The sequence below is a fragment of the Scardinius erythrophthalmus genome (genome assembly GCF_964197995.2).
Source record: "Scardinius erythrophthalmus genome assembly, chromosome: 24".
NCBI lineage: Eukaryota > Metazoa > Chordata > Actinopteri > Cypriniformes > Leuciscidae > Scardinius > Scardinius erythrophthalmus.
The window spans coordinates 28,301,630-28,318,847 of NC_138244.1; the positions used below are offsets into that span (position 1 = coordinate 28,301,630).

General features: G+C 43.9%; 2 protein-coding genes across 3 annotated transcripts in view; one reads left to right on the forward strand and one right to left on the reverse strand.

The window, feature by feature from the left end:
* rfwd3 (ring finger and WD repeat domain 3) overlaps positions 1-17,218 on the reverse strand; it is a 31,989-nt gene that overhangs the window by 2,390 nt on the left and 12,381 nt on the right. For both annotated transcript variants that reach the window (XM_081356246.1, XM_081356247.1), the window contains 5 exons: positions 16,200-16,416; positions 14,918-15,068; positions 7,316-7,492; positions 5,574-5,788; positions 4,620-4,837 (listed from right to left, as the gene is read on the reverse strand). In XM_081356246.1, coding sequence (XP_081212372.1) covers positions 4,620-4,837; positions 5,574-5,788; positions 7,316-7,492; positions 14,918-15,068; positions 16,200-16,416 — 978 coding nt within the window. The remainder of the gene's footprint in view (positions 1-4,619; positions 4,838-5,573; positions 5,789-7,315; positions 7,493-14,917; positions 15,069-16,199; positions 16,417-17,218) is intronic.
* On the forward strand, positions 9,902-12,769 carry LOC308684886 (uncharacterized protein). The gene is made up of 2 exons (XM_081356248.1): positions 9,902-12,154; positions 12,472-12,769. Exon 1 carries the CDS (start codon positions 10,111-10,113, stop codon positions 10,564-10,566), a length of 456 nt encoding a protein of 151 aa, XP_081212374.1. The 5' UTR covers positions 9,902-10,110; the 3' UTR covers positions 10,567-12,154; positions 12,472-12,769.

Consider the following 17,218-nt stretch of genomic DNA (forward strand, 5'->3'; position numbering starts at 1 on the left):
ATATAAAGGTGTTGAGGCGATGTTGTTATTCCACAATTGACTTTGTCAGCGAGACTCACGGTTAGATTAGATGGATTACACTAGACTAGTGAGACTCACGGTTAGATTAGATGGATTACAGTAGACTAGCGAGACTCACGGTTAGATTAGATGGATTACACTAGACTAGCGAGACTCACGGTTAGATTAGATGGATTACAGTGGACTAGCGAGACTCACGGTTAGATTAGATGGGTAACACTAGACTAGCGAGACTCACGGTTAGATTAGATGGATTACACTAGACTAGCGAGACTCACGGTTAGATTAGATGGGTAACACTAGACTAGCGAGACTCACGGTTAGATTAGATGGATTACACTAGACTAGCGAGACTCACGGTTAGATTAGATGGGTAACACTAGACTAGCGAGACTCACGGTTAGATTAGATGGATTACACTAGACTAGCGAGACTCACGGTTAGATTAGATGGATTACAGTAGACTAGCGAGACTCACGGTTAGATTAGATGGGTAACACTAGACTAGCGAGACTCACGGTTAGATTAGATGGATTACAGTAGACTAGCGAGACTCACGGTTAGATTATATGGATTACAGTAGACTAGCGAGACTCACGGTTAGATTAGATGGATTACAGTAGACTAGCGAGACTCACGGTTAGATTAGATGGATTACAGTAGACTAGCGAGACTCACTGTTAGATTAGATGGATTACACTAGACTAGCGAGACTCACGGTTAGATTATATGGATTACAGTAGACTAGCGAGACTCACGGTTAGATTAGATGGATTACACTAGACTAGCGAGACTCACGGTTAGATTAGATGGATTACACTAGACTAGCGAGACTCACTGTTAGATTAGATGGATTACACTAGACTAGCGAGACTCACGGTTAGATTAGATGGATTACAGTAGACTAGCGAGACTCACGGTTAGATTAGATGGGTAACACTAGACTAGCGAGACTCACGGTTAGATTAGATGGGTGACACTAGACTAGCGAGACTCACGGTTAGATTAGATGGATTACAGTAGACTAGCGAGACTCACGGTTAGATTAGATGGATTACACTAGACTAGCGAGACTCACGGTTAGATTAGATGGATTACAGTAGACTAGCGAGACTCACTGTTAGATTAGATGGATTACAGTAGACTAGCGAGACTCACTGTTAGATTAGATGGGTAACACTAGACTAGCGAGACTCAGGGTTAGATTAGATGGATTACAGTAGACTAGCGAGACTCACTGTTAGATTAGATGGATTACACTAGACTAGCGAGACTCACGGTTAGATCAGATGGGTAACACTAGACTAGCGAGACTCAGGGTTAGATTAGATGGATTACAGTAGACTAGCGAGACTCACGGTTAGATTAGATGGGTAACACTAGACTAGCGAGACTCACGGTTAGATTAGATGGGTGACACTAGACTAGCGAGACTCACGGTTAGATTAGATGGGTGACACTAGACTAGCGAGACTCACGGTTAGATTAGATGGATTACACTAGACTAGCGAGACTCACGGTTAGATTAGATGGATTACACTAGACTAGCGAGACTCACGGTTAGATTAGATGGATTACAGTAGACTAGCGAGACTCACTGTTAGATTAGATGGATTACAGTAGACTAGCGAGACTCACGGTTAGATTAGATGGATTACAGTGGACTAGCGAGACTCACGGTTAGATTAGATGGATTACACTAGACTAGCGAGACTCACGATTAGATTAGATGGATTACAGTAGACTAGCGAGACTCACTGTTAGATTAGATGGATTACACTAGACTAGCGAGACTCACGGTTAGATTAGATGGATTACAGTGGACTAGCGAGACTCACGATTAGATTAGATGGGTGACACTAGACTAGCGAGACTCACGGTTAGATTAGATGGATTACAGTAGACTAGCGAGACTCACGGTTAGATTAGATGGATTACAGTAGACTAGCGAGACTCACGGTTAGATTAGATGGAGACTCACGGTTAGATTAGATGGATTACAGTAGACTAGCGAGACTCACGGTTAGATTAGATGGATTACAGTAGACTAGCGAGACTCACGGTTAGATTAGATGGATTACAGTAGACTAGCGAGACTCACGGTTAGATTGGATGGGTGACACTAGACTAGCGAGACTCACGGTTAGATTGGATGGGTGACACTAGACTAGCGAGACTCACGGTTAGATTAGATGGGTGACACTAGACTAGCGAGACTCACGGTTAGATTAGATGGGTGACACTAGACTAGCGAGACTCACGGTTAGATTAGATGGGTGACACTAGACTAGCGAGACTCACGGTTACATTAGATGGATTACAGTAGACTAGCGAGACTCACGGTTAGATTAGATGGATTACAGTAGACTAGCGAGACTCACGGTTAGATTAGATGGATTACAGTAGACTAGCGAGACTCACTGTTAGATTAGATGGATTACAGTAGACTAGCGAGACTCACGGTTAGATTAGATGGATTACAGTAGACTAGCGGGACTCACGGTTAGATTAGATGGATTACAGTAGACTAGCGAGACTCACTGTTAGATTAGATGGATTACAGTAGACTAGCGAGACTCACGGTTAGATTAGATGGGTGACACTAGACTAGTGAGACTCACGGTTAGATTAGATGGATTACAGTAGACTAGCGAGACTCACGGTTAGATTAAATGGGTAACACTAGACTAGCGAGACTCACGGTTAGATTAGATGGATTACACTAGACTAGCGAGACTCACGGTTAGATTAGATGGATTACACTAGACTAGCGAGACTCACGGTTAGATTAGATGGATTACAGTAGACTAGCGAGACTCACTGTTAGATTAGATGGATTACAGTAGACTAGCGAGACTCACGGTTAGATTAGATGGATTACACTAGACTAGCGAGACTCACGGTTTGATTAGATGGGTGACACTAGACTAGCGAGACTCACGGTTACATTAGATGGGTGACACTAGACTAGCGAGACTCACGGTTACATTAGATGGATTACAGTAGACTAGCGAGACTCACGGTTAGATTAGATGGATTACAGTAGACTAGCGAGACTCACGGTTAGATTAGATGGATTACAGTAGACTAGCGAGACTCACGGTTAGATTAGATGGATTACAGTAGACTAGCGAGACTCACGGTTAGATTAGATGGATTACAGTAGACTAGCGGGACTCACGGTTAGATTAGATGGGTGACACTAGACTAGTGAGACTCACGGTTAGATTAGATGGATTACAGTAGACTAGCGAGACTCACGGTTAGATTAAATGGGTAACACTAGACTAGCGAGACTCACGGTTAGATTAGATGGATTACACTAGACTAGCGAGACTCACGGTTAGATTAGATGGGTGACACTAGACTAGCGAGACTCACGGTTAGATCAGATGGGTGACACTAGACTAGCGAGACTCACGGTTAGATTAGATGGATTACAGTAGACTAGCGAGACTCACGGTTAGATTAGATGGATTACAGTAGACTAGCGGGACTCACGGTTAGATTAGATGGGTGACACTAGACTAGCGAGACTCACGGTTAGATTAGATGGGTGACACTAGACTAGCGAGACTCACGGTTAGATTAGATGGGTGACACTAGACTAGCGAGACTCACGGTTAGATTAGATGGATTACAGTAGACTAGCGAGACTCACGGTTAGATTAGATGGATTACAGTAGACTAGCGAGACTCACGGTTAGATTAGATGGATTACAGTAGACTAGCGAGACTCACGGTTAGATTAGATGGATTACAGTAGACTAGCGGGACTCACGGTTAGATTAGATGGGTGACACTAGACTAGCGGGACTCACGGTTAGATTATATGGATTACACTAGACTAGCGAGACTCACGGTTAGATTATATGGATTACAGTAGACTAGCGAGACTCACGGTTAGATTAGATGGATTACAGTAGACTAGCGAGACTCACGGTTAGATTAGATGGATTACAGTAGACTAGCGAGACTCACGGTTAGATTAGATGGGTGACACTAGACTAGCGGGACTCACGGTTAGATTAGATGGGTGACACTAGACTAGCGAGACTCACGGTTAGATTAGATGGATTACAGTAGACTAGCGAGACTCACGGTTAGATTAGATGGATTACAGTAGACTAGCGAGACTCACGGTTAGATTAGATGGATTACAGTAGACTAGCGAGACTCACGGTTAGATTAGATGGATTACAGTAGACTAGCGAGACTCACGGTGTAGATGCGCTCGAAGCGGAGCACGCTGAGGACCTCTGCTGGTAGAAGACGAGTAAATGCAACAAACTGATATTGATTCATTCGAAAGTATGAATAACGTTTGTCTTCAAAAGACGACAACTATGTAATCAGAGTGACGGATTCTCCCGACTCCTGTCGCGTTTTAAGGATATGGTGTTTGATGTTTGTGTGTAACGTAAAGGAGCAGCAGGACATCCATGTTTGCTACTGTGAAACCGCAGGGCCGACGCGCGCGTGCTCAGAATAAAAAGACTGTTATCGTTCGTCGGTGTAGACGTGAATATAGTTATGGTTATAGTTATAGTTGTTGGTGTGAACGGGCGTAATGACGGTGCTGAAGAGCGGGTCCTCACCATGGTGGAGTTGCTAGCCTCGTCTCCGGCGCACACTAGCGTGGCGCCCTGTCCCGCCGGGCTCCGGAACACACGGTTCTTGGTGAGCAGTTTGCAGGAGGAGCCGGCGCTGAAGGTCTGCACAGGCGAGCAGGAGCACACGGGTGTGTGAGCGCTGTCGGTCTGAGGCGTGCGGTTCAGCTCCATCAGGACACAGCGCAGAGACGGGTGTGTACGACCTGCACGACACAACACACACGCTGTCAGGGTGCAACCCATCACAGGATCACGCAGATTATCAGGGCTTATTTTTAAAGTTCCCCTGTGGTGAAGATCCAGCGTTAATGTTGTTTATGTGTCTATGTGGTGTTTTTAATATGCTTTAAGACAAGCCATGTGTAAATTCATAAGTCGACACCATTGCACCAGGAGTATTTTCTCCTTAAAGTCTCCCTGTTGATGATGCTTCAGTTGTTTGATAATCAGGATTTGTTGATCACCAAAATTACATATTTAAGCGTTTTTCCTTGGAAAAAAATCTTCATGCCTTATAACATCTTGAATGTAACTCGACACCCTTGCCTCATTTAGTATGCGCGGCTCTATGAATATGCAAATGAGCCCCGCCTCCACTCACTCACTCAGCTCAGAGATCCACTGGTTGACGATCACACGTTGATCTGATTGGTTACAAGGTAGTTTGTGACGTCAGAAACACCAGCGATTTCAAAGCGTGTTTTTGAGACTGTCTTTGGTTCACTGCAGTTTTAAGGAGGAAATACTCAGCAATGCTGTCGACTTATGAATTTACACATGCTTTGTCTTAAGTGAAGTGAATTTTCAAGAAAAAAAAAAAAACGTTTAAATATGTCATTTTGGTGATGAAAGATGAGTTTTAACATCTATTTGAGCAGCCATGTCTTTCCTCCTCCGCCCTGGTGCAGAAGTGTGTGTGTTGTTGGAGTGGTTCAGTACCTGGCCTGTACGTGACGAGGCAGTGTCGGCTCTCCGGCTCCACCTGGATGTCGGTGCAGTTCCCGGACTCCAGAGGCAGGATGTGAGGTGTGTATGAGGTTCCCTCCGCGTGCTCCCAGAAGCAGCCGCCCTCCAGCGAGCCGGCGATCAGCCCTCCGCAGGGGAACGAGCTCGAGGCGGAGCGGGGGATGTACGACAGGGACACCACCGGACAACTGCACACACACACACACACACACACACACACACACACACACACACACACACACACACACACACACACACACACACACACACACACACACACACACACACACACACACACACACACACACACCAGATCAACACAGGTACACCACCGGACAACTGCACACACACACACACACCAGATCAACACAGGGACACCACCGGACAACTGCGCACACACACACACACACACCAGATCAACACAGGGACACCACCGGACAACTGCACACACACACACACACACACACACCAGATCAACACAGGGACACCACCGGACAACTGCACACACACACACACACACACACACACACACACACACACACACAACCAGATCAACACAGGGACACCACCGGACAACTGCGCGCACACGCACACACACACACACACACACACACACGTCCTCCAATGTCTGTACGGGACATGTCTAGGGTTGGGTCTCGTTTAAATTTTTCCGACTTCAATTCTGCTTATCGATTCCGATTCTTTTCGATTCCGGCTAGATAAAATACCATAGTAAAACTAGCCTAACTAATATAAATTTCAAGCATTATTAAAAGGCAAGTAAACACTCTAAAAAAAAGTTGCAACTGAACAAATATATGATTGAAATAAACAGTGTTTTAAGATTTTCAGTAGGGATGCACCGATGTGAAAATTGTGGTGAAAATGAACCGATATTTAAAAACTTTCACAGAGACCTCAAACAGAAAGCATAAAGCCTGTCTTTAAATTTAATTTCGTTTTGTATTAATTGTATCTTAATTTTGATCAATGTTTCATCAAAAATAAATAAGAAGTAAATATTAGAAAATATTTAATCAGGACATGGAGGCGACGGCGCGTGAACTGAAGCGCGTCTCAAATGAACCGAAACCTACCTGCCTCACAGACCTAAGACATATATAGAAAGCCTGAAACATCTATTTTTAAACAGAACAATTCAAAACGAAAGAAAACAGACTGTTCTCTGCTTATGTCATCTGTATGAAATGTGTATTTCTCTCAGGCGCGTTCACTACTGCTACAGCATCGTCAACTTCATCTTCAACTTCACACGTCAAATATCGGCCTGTTCACATCGGCCCTATTTTGACATCGGAACGATACCGATGTGTAAAAAAAATGACCATATCGGCCGATATTATATCGGCGGCCGATATATAGTGCACCCCTAATTTTCAGCTACAGAAACTGTAATCAAATGTAAAATAACACTGCAAATATAGTTGCAAAAGAAGAACGAGTGTGTTATTAGTGTTATTATAGAGACGACACAGGATTATTAGGCTGCTGTCACTTTAAGAGCCGGCCGATACAGTTACACACGCCTGAGGCGCTGAACACAGAGTCGTCTCGCGCTCGCATGGTTTAAACTCATATCGAAAAGCTCACAAAAGAAATCTTTATTTATAACAAGTATTCGATTGCAGAATTGGAGCGGATCTGCGACCCCCAGCCCTGGACCGGCACCGCTACAGTTCCCCAGCCGAGCTGACCTGGAGCGCAGCGGCGCCAGCTCCTGCACGTGCGTGCTCGTGTCCCGCGTGTCGTACACCAGCACAGAGCCGTTGCTCAGGCCGGCGTAGATGTAGTTGTTGTTGTCCTGGCACCAGCAGCAGCTCCACACAGGTCTGCCCGTGTTGTAGGCCTGGACCACGGTGTTCGTCAGCAAGCTGTGGGGAAACATCTGCGTTAACTTCACTGAGGAGAGCGGCAGAAACATGTACTAGAACACTGGCAAAAATAATACAGATGCAAACCACAAATAACAGGGCAAATACAGTATAAGATACAGCTGTAATAAACAGTGCGTGAATACTCTCAGCTACAGTGGCTGTGTTTCCTGTAACACTCGAGGAAGAAGAGAATAAACACATGTAAAAATAAAACTTCACTGTATGAATGAAAAATAACCAGATTCTTTATTCAGTCAACAGCAGTGAGGGATTCTCTCGTCTCTTGAATGACATTAATAACTCAAGCATGTTTATTAGGCCGATTAGGACGGCTATGTCACGTGAGCGATTGCTGCGTTAATAAACACGTGATGTGAGTGTACGGTCGCATAGAGTTCTCAACGGGCCTGAAAATTACAACCCGACCCGACCCGTGGCTTTTAAAGCCCGGACCCGATGTAACCCGACACATAAACATGAATTATCTGCCCGAACCCGACCCGCGGCCCGACGCCGCATCGTTTTTTTTTTCTCTCATACACGTATTATCATGACCAGCAGACGGGAATTCAAATCAACCTTTAATGTTCACACCTTTTAACAATACAAACAACTGAAACAATACACTTTAAATATATAAATAGGCTTTAGTAGCGACGGTGAATTCACCTGCGGCAAGTTTACTTCTCACCAACTCCATCTTCTTCTCCAGGCTAAAGGCGTCAGGTCTGCCCCCGCCCCTCTCCATGATGCACGTTACACGCAGCAGCCAGACTTACTTTACGGTGAACAGCAGCGATGATTAATAATTTTTTTTTTTTTTTTTTTTACTGAGCGGAAAAGATTAAGCCCGAGGTCCAACCCGACCCGAGTCATTTGAATATATTTTCGACCCGAACCCGGCCCGAACCCGCGGGTCCCATCGGGTTTGTCGGGCCGACCCGACCCGTTGAGAACCCTACGGTCGCGTATGTTGGGATGCGGCGCCACGCCAGAACTGGGCATTCAGTGACTCGCTCATAAAGTCCTGACTCGTTTCATTACTGGATGAATCAGCGTTTTTTTTTTTTTTTTGCCGACAAGTCACGTTACATGTCTCCATTGGGAATTTGTACAAGCATGTCGTTTTTTTTTTTTTTTTTTTTCAATAAACAAAGCATATGAATGAACAAATGAACAAAACAACAAGACAGTTTAAATGATATACATAAAGCAAGAAAGTACTAACAGGGATAGAAATAAGCATACTTGCAGGTAAAACCGCAGTCGAATTTAACCCCTTAACTGTCACCGTCCCGTATACGGGACGCCTAACTTTACTTTCCTATATTACTATTAAATCCTAATCTAATTATGACAAACTGTATATCGTTGGAAAGGTCTAAGACTCCTAAATAGATATTTGACTGCTGTTTTTTGCTACAAATTATGTAGAAAGAGTAACCGATGAATTTTTGACAAGAGTGCACCTCAAAAAAATCTGCATCATAACAGGAGTTCTGACCTTTGTCACAAAAAGTCGATGGATCGACTTTTTATCATTGAAACTTCTGTTTTTATGCTACAAATTCATAATAAAACATATATGCTAGTATTTGTCCATAAAAATGTATAAAATAATATTATAAAAATAGAGAATATCCATCTATATTCATAGTTATCCATCTATTTTCATGTATATTGTCTTGATTGAGACTAATGTAAGTATATATATATTTATAAGAATTAGTATAATTATAATGTTCATTTTGTAATAAAATATTATTTTGTGTGTGGATTTGCCATAATATACTAATTGCTATGTTGGTAGAGTCTTCTGACCAGCAACAGCCCACCTTCACAATGTTATGTCCAGTAACAGCAAGGCAAGACAGTCTCAGTAGCCAAACAGAGCTGTCATAGCTGTTACTAAGGCTCATTTGCTTTGAAAGCAACAGGTTATCCAATAGAAACTTAGTTTAGGTCTAATTGCAAACACGTGCCAATCACAATCAACCTCCTGTTTGTAAATGCTGCTGAACGTTTATAAACGTGCAGAGCAGAAAGCAGGAGCACACAAACTGAGGCTCATTCTCCACTGCCACACTCACAAAATGGATCCACCGAGGCCTAAAAAGTGTTTTACACTGCTAGAAGTAGTTGAAGAGCTTTGTAAGTCGAGTGATGATGAGCAAAATCATCCTTCCAACAATGATGATCCTAATCTTCATTCGAGTGATGATGAACCAGACGTGCTTTTGCCAGAGGAAATGTCAGATTCAACCCTAGAACGGTGAGTCATATTTTTTTCTCTATATTCTATTACACAATCTTTACTAATTTTTCTGGGTTATGTATAAATGTGATGTAAACATATAATTGTATAAGTATACATTTAGATATATATAATTGAATTATGCATGCATGTACTGTTAGTTTTAGGCGTTATTCGGTTTGCACAATAGTTGCATGTACCATATTAGTTGAATGCTTTATTCAATTTGTACTATATTGTTGCATGTACTATATTAGTTTTTTTTTTTTACTATATTCAGTTTGTACTATATTGTTGCCAAACAATACTTTGTAAGTTTTATACTATATTCAGTTTGTATATTGTTGCAATAGGTATTCAGATGATGATGGTGAGGACTCATCTGCATCAGCTACTACATCCACTTTCAGTGGGTTTAGTGAAGAAGGCAGAAGGAGAAGCAGAGGAAGAGGGCAAAACAGAGGAAGAGGGCAAAGCAGAGGAAGAGGGCAAAGCAGAGGAAGAGGGCAAAACAGAGGAAGAGGGCAAAGCAGAGGAAGAGGGCAAAGCAGAGGAAGAGGGCAAAGCAGAGGAAGAGGGCAAAGCAGAGGAAGAGGGCAAAGCAGAGGAAGAGGGCAAAGCAGAGGAAGAGGGCAAAGCAGAGGAAGAGGGCAAAGCAGAGGAAGAGGGCAACACAGAGGAAGAGGGCAACACAGAGGAAGAGGGGCTGTTCCTTCGGGTACCACTGAGGCAAGATGGCACAGCTCAGATGAACCCGACATCCCACCACCTGAGGTTGTGTTCCGACCAGCTCGAACTCCTGGCCCTCAGCTTCTGACTACAGAGTCATATAGCGCTCTGGAACTGTTTCGGCAGTTCTTCTCTTCAACAGTGTGCCAAACGGTCATTCGCAACTCAAATGCTTATGCAGCTGAGCATCAAGACACAACCAGGAAGGCATGGCAGGACATGTGCCTGAAGGATCTATACTCATACCTATCAGTGGTCATCTACATGGGTCTGGTAAAAGTACCACAAATTTCAAACTACTGGAGTGGGTCCAGGCTTTACAAATTTGGCTTTCCTGCCACTGTCATGTCTGGCAGGAAATTTCAGGCCATTTCAGGAGCACTGCATCTCAGCGATCCTAAGATGGATGCTGAAAATGCAAAAATGAAGGGGACTCCGGCCTATGATCGCCTGGGTAAATTGAAGCCAGTATACCAGGAGATAAGAGATGCCTGCAAGACCTATTTTCACCCTCATCAACATATCGCAGTAGATGAGAGGATGGTGGCATCCAAAGCGAGGATTGGGCTGAAACAGTACCAAAAAGAAAAGCCAACGAAGTGGGGGTACAAACTTTTTGTTTTAGCTGATTCAGCCCATGGATACACATGGGATTTTTTTATTTATGAAGGTAAATCCCCTGAAGGACAAAACGGACAAAGTAAGGGGCTGAGTTATGAATCCGTGATGGCACTAGTGGACGAGAGGATGCTGGGAACTGGCTACAAACTGTTTGTAGACAATTTCTACACCAGCCCATCCCTTTTCAGAGACCTCCTCCAGAAGGGCATCTGGGCCTGTGGGACCATTCGAAGCAACCGGGTGGGCTTCCCAAAAACTCTGGAAAACAAGTTGCCCAGAAATGCTCCCCGTGGGAGTATGCGGTGGATCCGTGACGACAGGCTCCTCTTTCTTGAATGGAAGGACACCAGGGAGGTGCTCATGTGCTCCTCCTTCCATTCAGCAGGAGGAGATCACACCGCACGGAGGAGGGTGAGGACGAGAGCTGGAGGATGGACAGAACTCACTGTACCGATTCCTACTGCAGTGCATGATTATAACAAGTGAGTTGAATTTATTCAGTGGTTTTTGTGTACAAAATTTTTACAAATTAGTTCATTTTATTTACTTTGTTACATTTGCATTTAGATTTGAAATATATTCTATTATTTCCACACAGGTACATGGGAGGAGTTGATCTCTCTGATGCCCTTGTCGGGTACTACAAAATACTCAGAAAGACTAGGAAGTGGTACCGCTCAATTTTTTACCACTTCATTGACATTGCAGTGGTAAATGCCTTCCTCCTGCACCAGCAGTTGGCTGCTGCTCATAATCAGAGAGCAAAAACTCAGCGGGAATTCCGTGAGGATTTGATTATGGAGCTTGCAGACTGGATGCCTCCAAGTGAGCCTGCTCCTCCAGCACCTCCAGCACCACCTGCTCCTCCAGCACCTCAAATGACAGGAGAACCCTCAGGCCATGTCTGCCACAGGCCAATGTACATCACTAACAAAAGTGATGACTCCAGGAGAAGATGCCAAGTGTGCCATTGCAAAACGCTTGTGTTTTGTCAGGGATGTGGATCATACTTGTGTTTCCAAGCAACACGGGATTGCTTCAATTACTGGCATGATGTAAATAGATTGTAATTTTCAAAAGTTGTGGACATTTGAATAAAGTTGTAAATAGTTTGAAAATAGTTAAAAAATTGTAAATAGTTTGTTAATAGTTAAAAAAAATGTAAATAGTTTGTAAATAGTTGGAAATATTTTGATATTTATTTTCCCAGGATTTTTATTTCATTATGCTTTTCTTTTATTATTTACTAAGTCTTATTCAAGTTTAAGTTGCAATTTGTATAATAAAGTGAAAATATTTGTGAAAAGTTTTTAAAAAATCTCTCTCTCTCTCTCTCTCTCTCTCTCTGTGTGTGTTTGTGCTGTGGTGTCAGATGTCAGTTCTAGCAACTAAATGACCTTTGGGAATCACCAATGAACAAGGGTGTCTCCTAGTGGCCATTTGTGGTGTGCCAACTAAAAGTCTCACAGAAACCTCATTTTTTAAAATTTCAAGCTGAAACTTTAAACACAACTCATTTAGACTTGCAGCTTTTACTTTTGAGCATTTTTAGGCTAAAATATATATTTATTAATATGTAAATATTTAATATAATAAAACAATATTATAGCAAATTTTCATAACAATAAACTCAAACTTTAATAACTTTTAGAAAAATTAATATTTTTTAATTATTCCACGTCAACAATAATCTTCGATGTGTCTTCTTTCAAAAAAGACCAACCTTATGTCTGTACTACAAAGCATTCATGAATTACAGCTGTTTAAGTTTGTATAGTGCATTTTCATGTCTATGCCCAAATATGGGGGTGACAGTTAAGGGGTTAAACAAGACTAAAAAAAAAAGTCCGGTCTGCTCCGTGCAATCAACTGGTTAGTCATCCAAAGACTGAGCGGAGTTAACATAGGAAAGGAAGGGGCCCCAGTGTTTGGTGAATAGGTCTGAGCGTTTTTTCAGGCTGTATTTAATTTTCTCTAGGTGAAGGAAAGACAATAGGTCTTTTAGCCAGGAATTAGATGTAGGAGGTTTTGGGTCTTTCCAATGGAGTAAAATGCGTCTCGGGCCACGAGGGAGGCAAAAGCAATAATGTCCAATTCTCCACGAGAGAAGCAACTGTGGTCTGCAGGGCTTTTGTAGTAAGAGTAAGAGCTAAGTAAGAGCTTTTGACAATGTGTCATAAAAAGTTGACCAAAATAAATCCAACTTTGGACAGGAAAAAAAACATATGAGTGAGTATGATTGGCAGAGGAGACAGAGCACCTGTCGCAAATGTCGCTTGTATTGAACATCTTTTTAAGCTTAACTTTAGAAAGGTGTAATCTGTGGACGACCTTAAATTGTATTAATGTTAGGCTTGCGCAAGGGGAAGTGGTGTTGACCCTTTCTAAGGTCTCGTTCCACCATTCAGTTTCGAAGGAGGAACCCAGCTCTTTTTCCCAGGTACTTCTGACCGCTAAGGAGGATGAGGAAGATGTAATTAATCTCATAGCTGCTGAAATAAATGTATGGTCCGTAGGAAAGGACAAAATAATCTCAGTAAAGGAATCAGGTGGTAAATAGTTGGGTAGATTGTGGAGTGCGAAATTACGGACCTGGAAATATCTGAATAAATGAGATTGGGGTTAGTCAAATGTAGTTTTCAGACTATTAAAAGAAGCAAAGGTCTTATCAATGAAAAGTTGTTTAAAGCAGAATATGCCCTTATCCCTCCACAGGGCAAAAGCTGAGTCAACTGATGAGGGAAAGAATAGGTGGTTGTCACATATAGGTATCAGCGGGGAGGTAGAAGAGATTTTAAAAATCACGCCTGAACTGCCTCCAAATTTTCACAGTGGATAGAACAACTGGATTAGAGGTGTAGTTTGAAGGGTAAGAATTCAAAGGAGCACAAGTCAGAGTACCTAATGAGACAGAGTTACAAGACCGTGCTTCCATCTGCGTTTTTGATCGAATCTCTTGAATGAGTGACTCGATGACGAGCACATTATTTGAACAGTCTCGTGTCGCCACCTACTGGTGTAACGATGTCATCGATACAATATTTATTTGAAGCGTCAAGTTTCTCTCTAAAGGTGATTTGCTCTGTTTCGTCACTACTGTAGACATCAGTGTTTATATCTGAACTACACACTTATCCCAGAGCTTCTGTGGTAATCTGAGTGATTATAAGACAGAAATAATGATCCTGTGATGTTGAAGAGACTGAAGCTGTGTCATGATGATGTCTCTCTCTGGATCAGAACACAGATCTGACGCGTCAAAGGTTTAATAGAAGAATCACTGTCATTTAGGACTGAGATCGAGTGAGTGAGTGTTCGTTTCTCTGACAGAAATAGCTCCTCAACCCCTGAAAGAACTCACTGGATCTGCACGATTCATCACTATTTAAAACTGAGAATTAACAGAAAAGTTGAGTTTTGCATCCTTGGCTTTGATTAGATAATGTGTACAGTAAACACTTCAGCTTTTCTCATCGATTTCTTCATATGCAAAGCATAGTCGTGTTTAACAGATGGTTACAATTGGTGGGTGCTTCTGATTTTATACAGTACAAAGACTGTAAACACTCAAGCTCTAGCCACGAGAATATTAATGATTAAGAATAAAACACTCAGCAACTATCAGCGCTGATTTGACCTGATCGCTCCAGAAAGCAACTGTCAATGGGAAACACGTTATATATCGGTGGACCTCTAAGCAATTCCCCGCCATATGTTTGATATGCCACTTCATTACAGAGGCTGATCCTCAGTGTGCTGTGCGGTCTCTTCCACATGTTGTAGCAGAGTGTGTGTGGGTGTGTGTGTGTGTGTCTCACCTGGTGAGCTTGATGGTGCTGTCGAAGGCCGCTGACAGGAGTAAGCTGTCCTGCTGTTGGCTGAAGGCCAGGCCTCGGATCTGCTTGCTGTGGATGGGGATGTACTGACTCGACTTGAGCGTCGCAGTGCTGATCATCTTCACCCCGAAGCCTGAGGAGAAACAGCCAATCACTGACACCAGCAGAACTGACTCTGTGTGTGTGTGTGTGTGTGTGTGTGTGTGTGTGTGTGTGTGTGTGTGTGTGACGGCTCAGACTCTCACCCGGCAGCAGTGTGGTGTGTGTGTGTGACGGCTCAGATTCTCACCTGGCAGCAGTGTGGTGTGTGTGTGTGACGGCTCAGACTCTCACCTGGCAGCATTGTGTGTGTGTGTGTGTGTGTGTGTGTGTGTGACGGCTCAGATTCTCACCCGGCAGCAGTGTGGCGTGTGTGTGTGTGTGTGTGTGTGTGTGGCGGCTCAGACTCTCACCCGGCAGCAGTGTTGCGTGTGTGTGTGTGTGTGTGTGTGTGTAGCGGCTCAGACTCTCACCTGGCAGCAGTGTGGCGTGTGTGTGTGTGTGTGTGTGTGTAGCGGCTCAGACTCTCACCTGGCAGCAGTGTGGCGTGTGTGTGTGTGGCGGCTCAGACTCTCACCCGGCAGCAGTGTGGCGTGTGTGTGTGTGTGTGTGTGTGTGTGTGTGGCGGCTCAGACTCTCACCCGGCAGCAGTGTGGCGTGTGTGTGTGTGTGTGTGTGTGTGGCGGCTCAGACTCTCACCCGGCAGCAGTGTGGCGTGTGTGTAGCGGCCCAGACTCTCACCCGGCAGCAGGGTGGCGTGTGTGTGTGTGTGTGTGTGTGGCGGCTCAGACTCTCACCCGGCAGCAGTGTGGCGTGTGTGTGTGTGTGTGTGTGTGGCGGCTCAGACTCTCACCCGGCAGCAGTGTGGTGTGTGTGTGTGTGTGGCGGCTCAGACTCTCACCCGGCAGCAGTGTGGCGTGTGTGTGTGTGTGTGTGTGTAGCGGCCCAGACTCTCACCCGGCAGCAGTGTGGTGTGTGTGTGTGTGTGTGTGTGGCGGCTCAGACCCTCACCCGGCAGCAGTGTGGCGTGTGTGTGTGTGTGTGTGTGGCGGCTCAGACCCTCACCCGGCAGCAGTGTGGCGTGTGTGTGTGTGTGTGTGTGACGGCTCAGACTCTCACCCGGCAGCAGTGTGGCGTGTGTGTGTATGTGTGTGTGGCGGCTCAGACTCTCACCTGGCAGCAGTGTGGCGTGTGTGTGTGTGTGTGTGTCGGCTCAGACTCTCACCCGGCAGCAGGGTGGCGTGTGTGGAGGGCTGTGACGCCAGCAGACACCCGAGGGGCTCGCAGTAGGACAGGACGCGACTGCTCCCGGTCTGAGACACCAGCAGAGCCTTGGAGAACACGTAATGTCCCGCGCTGGACGAGTCCTGCCTCTGGGAGGAGGAGAGAGACGAGCCCTGAGACGAGCCCAACGACACCTGCGCTTTCCACCGCCTCAACTCCTGCACAGAACACACACACATCAGGACTCACACACACACATCAGGACTCACACACACACATCAGGACTCACACACACACATCAGGACTCACACACACACATCAGGACTCACACACACACATCAGGACTCACACACACACATCAGGACTCACACACACACATCAGGACTCACACACCGTACAGATGATGAAGATCATAATAGGAGCCTCTCGTTTGTCGGCAATAAATATAATTAAATCATGTATAATATATTTTATATATATATAAAATTTGGGCCACCCAACTGTATCCAGATCAGGTTCAGGTTCCCACAGGTGTTAGTGGAAGAACTTAATTTTTTATTTTCTTTTTTCCATACTATTAAAGTTAATAAGGTCCAAAATTTGTTTTTTGGACCCCATTGACTTTCATTTTATGAAACAATTTTTTTATTTTTTTTATTAAAATATCTTTATATTTTTTTATGTTCATTTCACCCCAGAAATGTATATTGCTAAAATATGATTTTACTAGTTTTCATTCTGCTTTCTAAAAATTGGTTCGACATCATGAGACTAATTAATTTTCTTCTATTAAAAGTGTTAATTTGAACAGGAACATGATGATCCCCACATTTTGAACATGTTTTTTTTTTTATTCTGAAATGTGCCTGGACTTGTATAAAGTGATTAACGTCAAACACACACATCAGTATCTGTGTTGAATGAGAGCCCAGGTTCATTAGTACAGCTCATTTCCCACACACATTCATCTTAAGTTAATTTAGGCCGTGTATACCGGTAATAAATGATATTTACAGTATA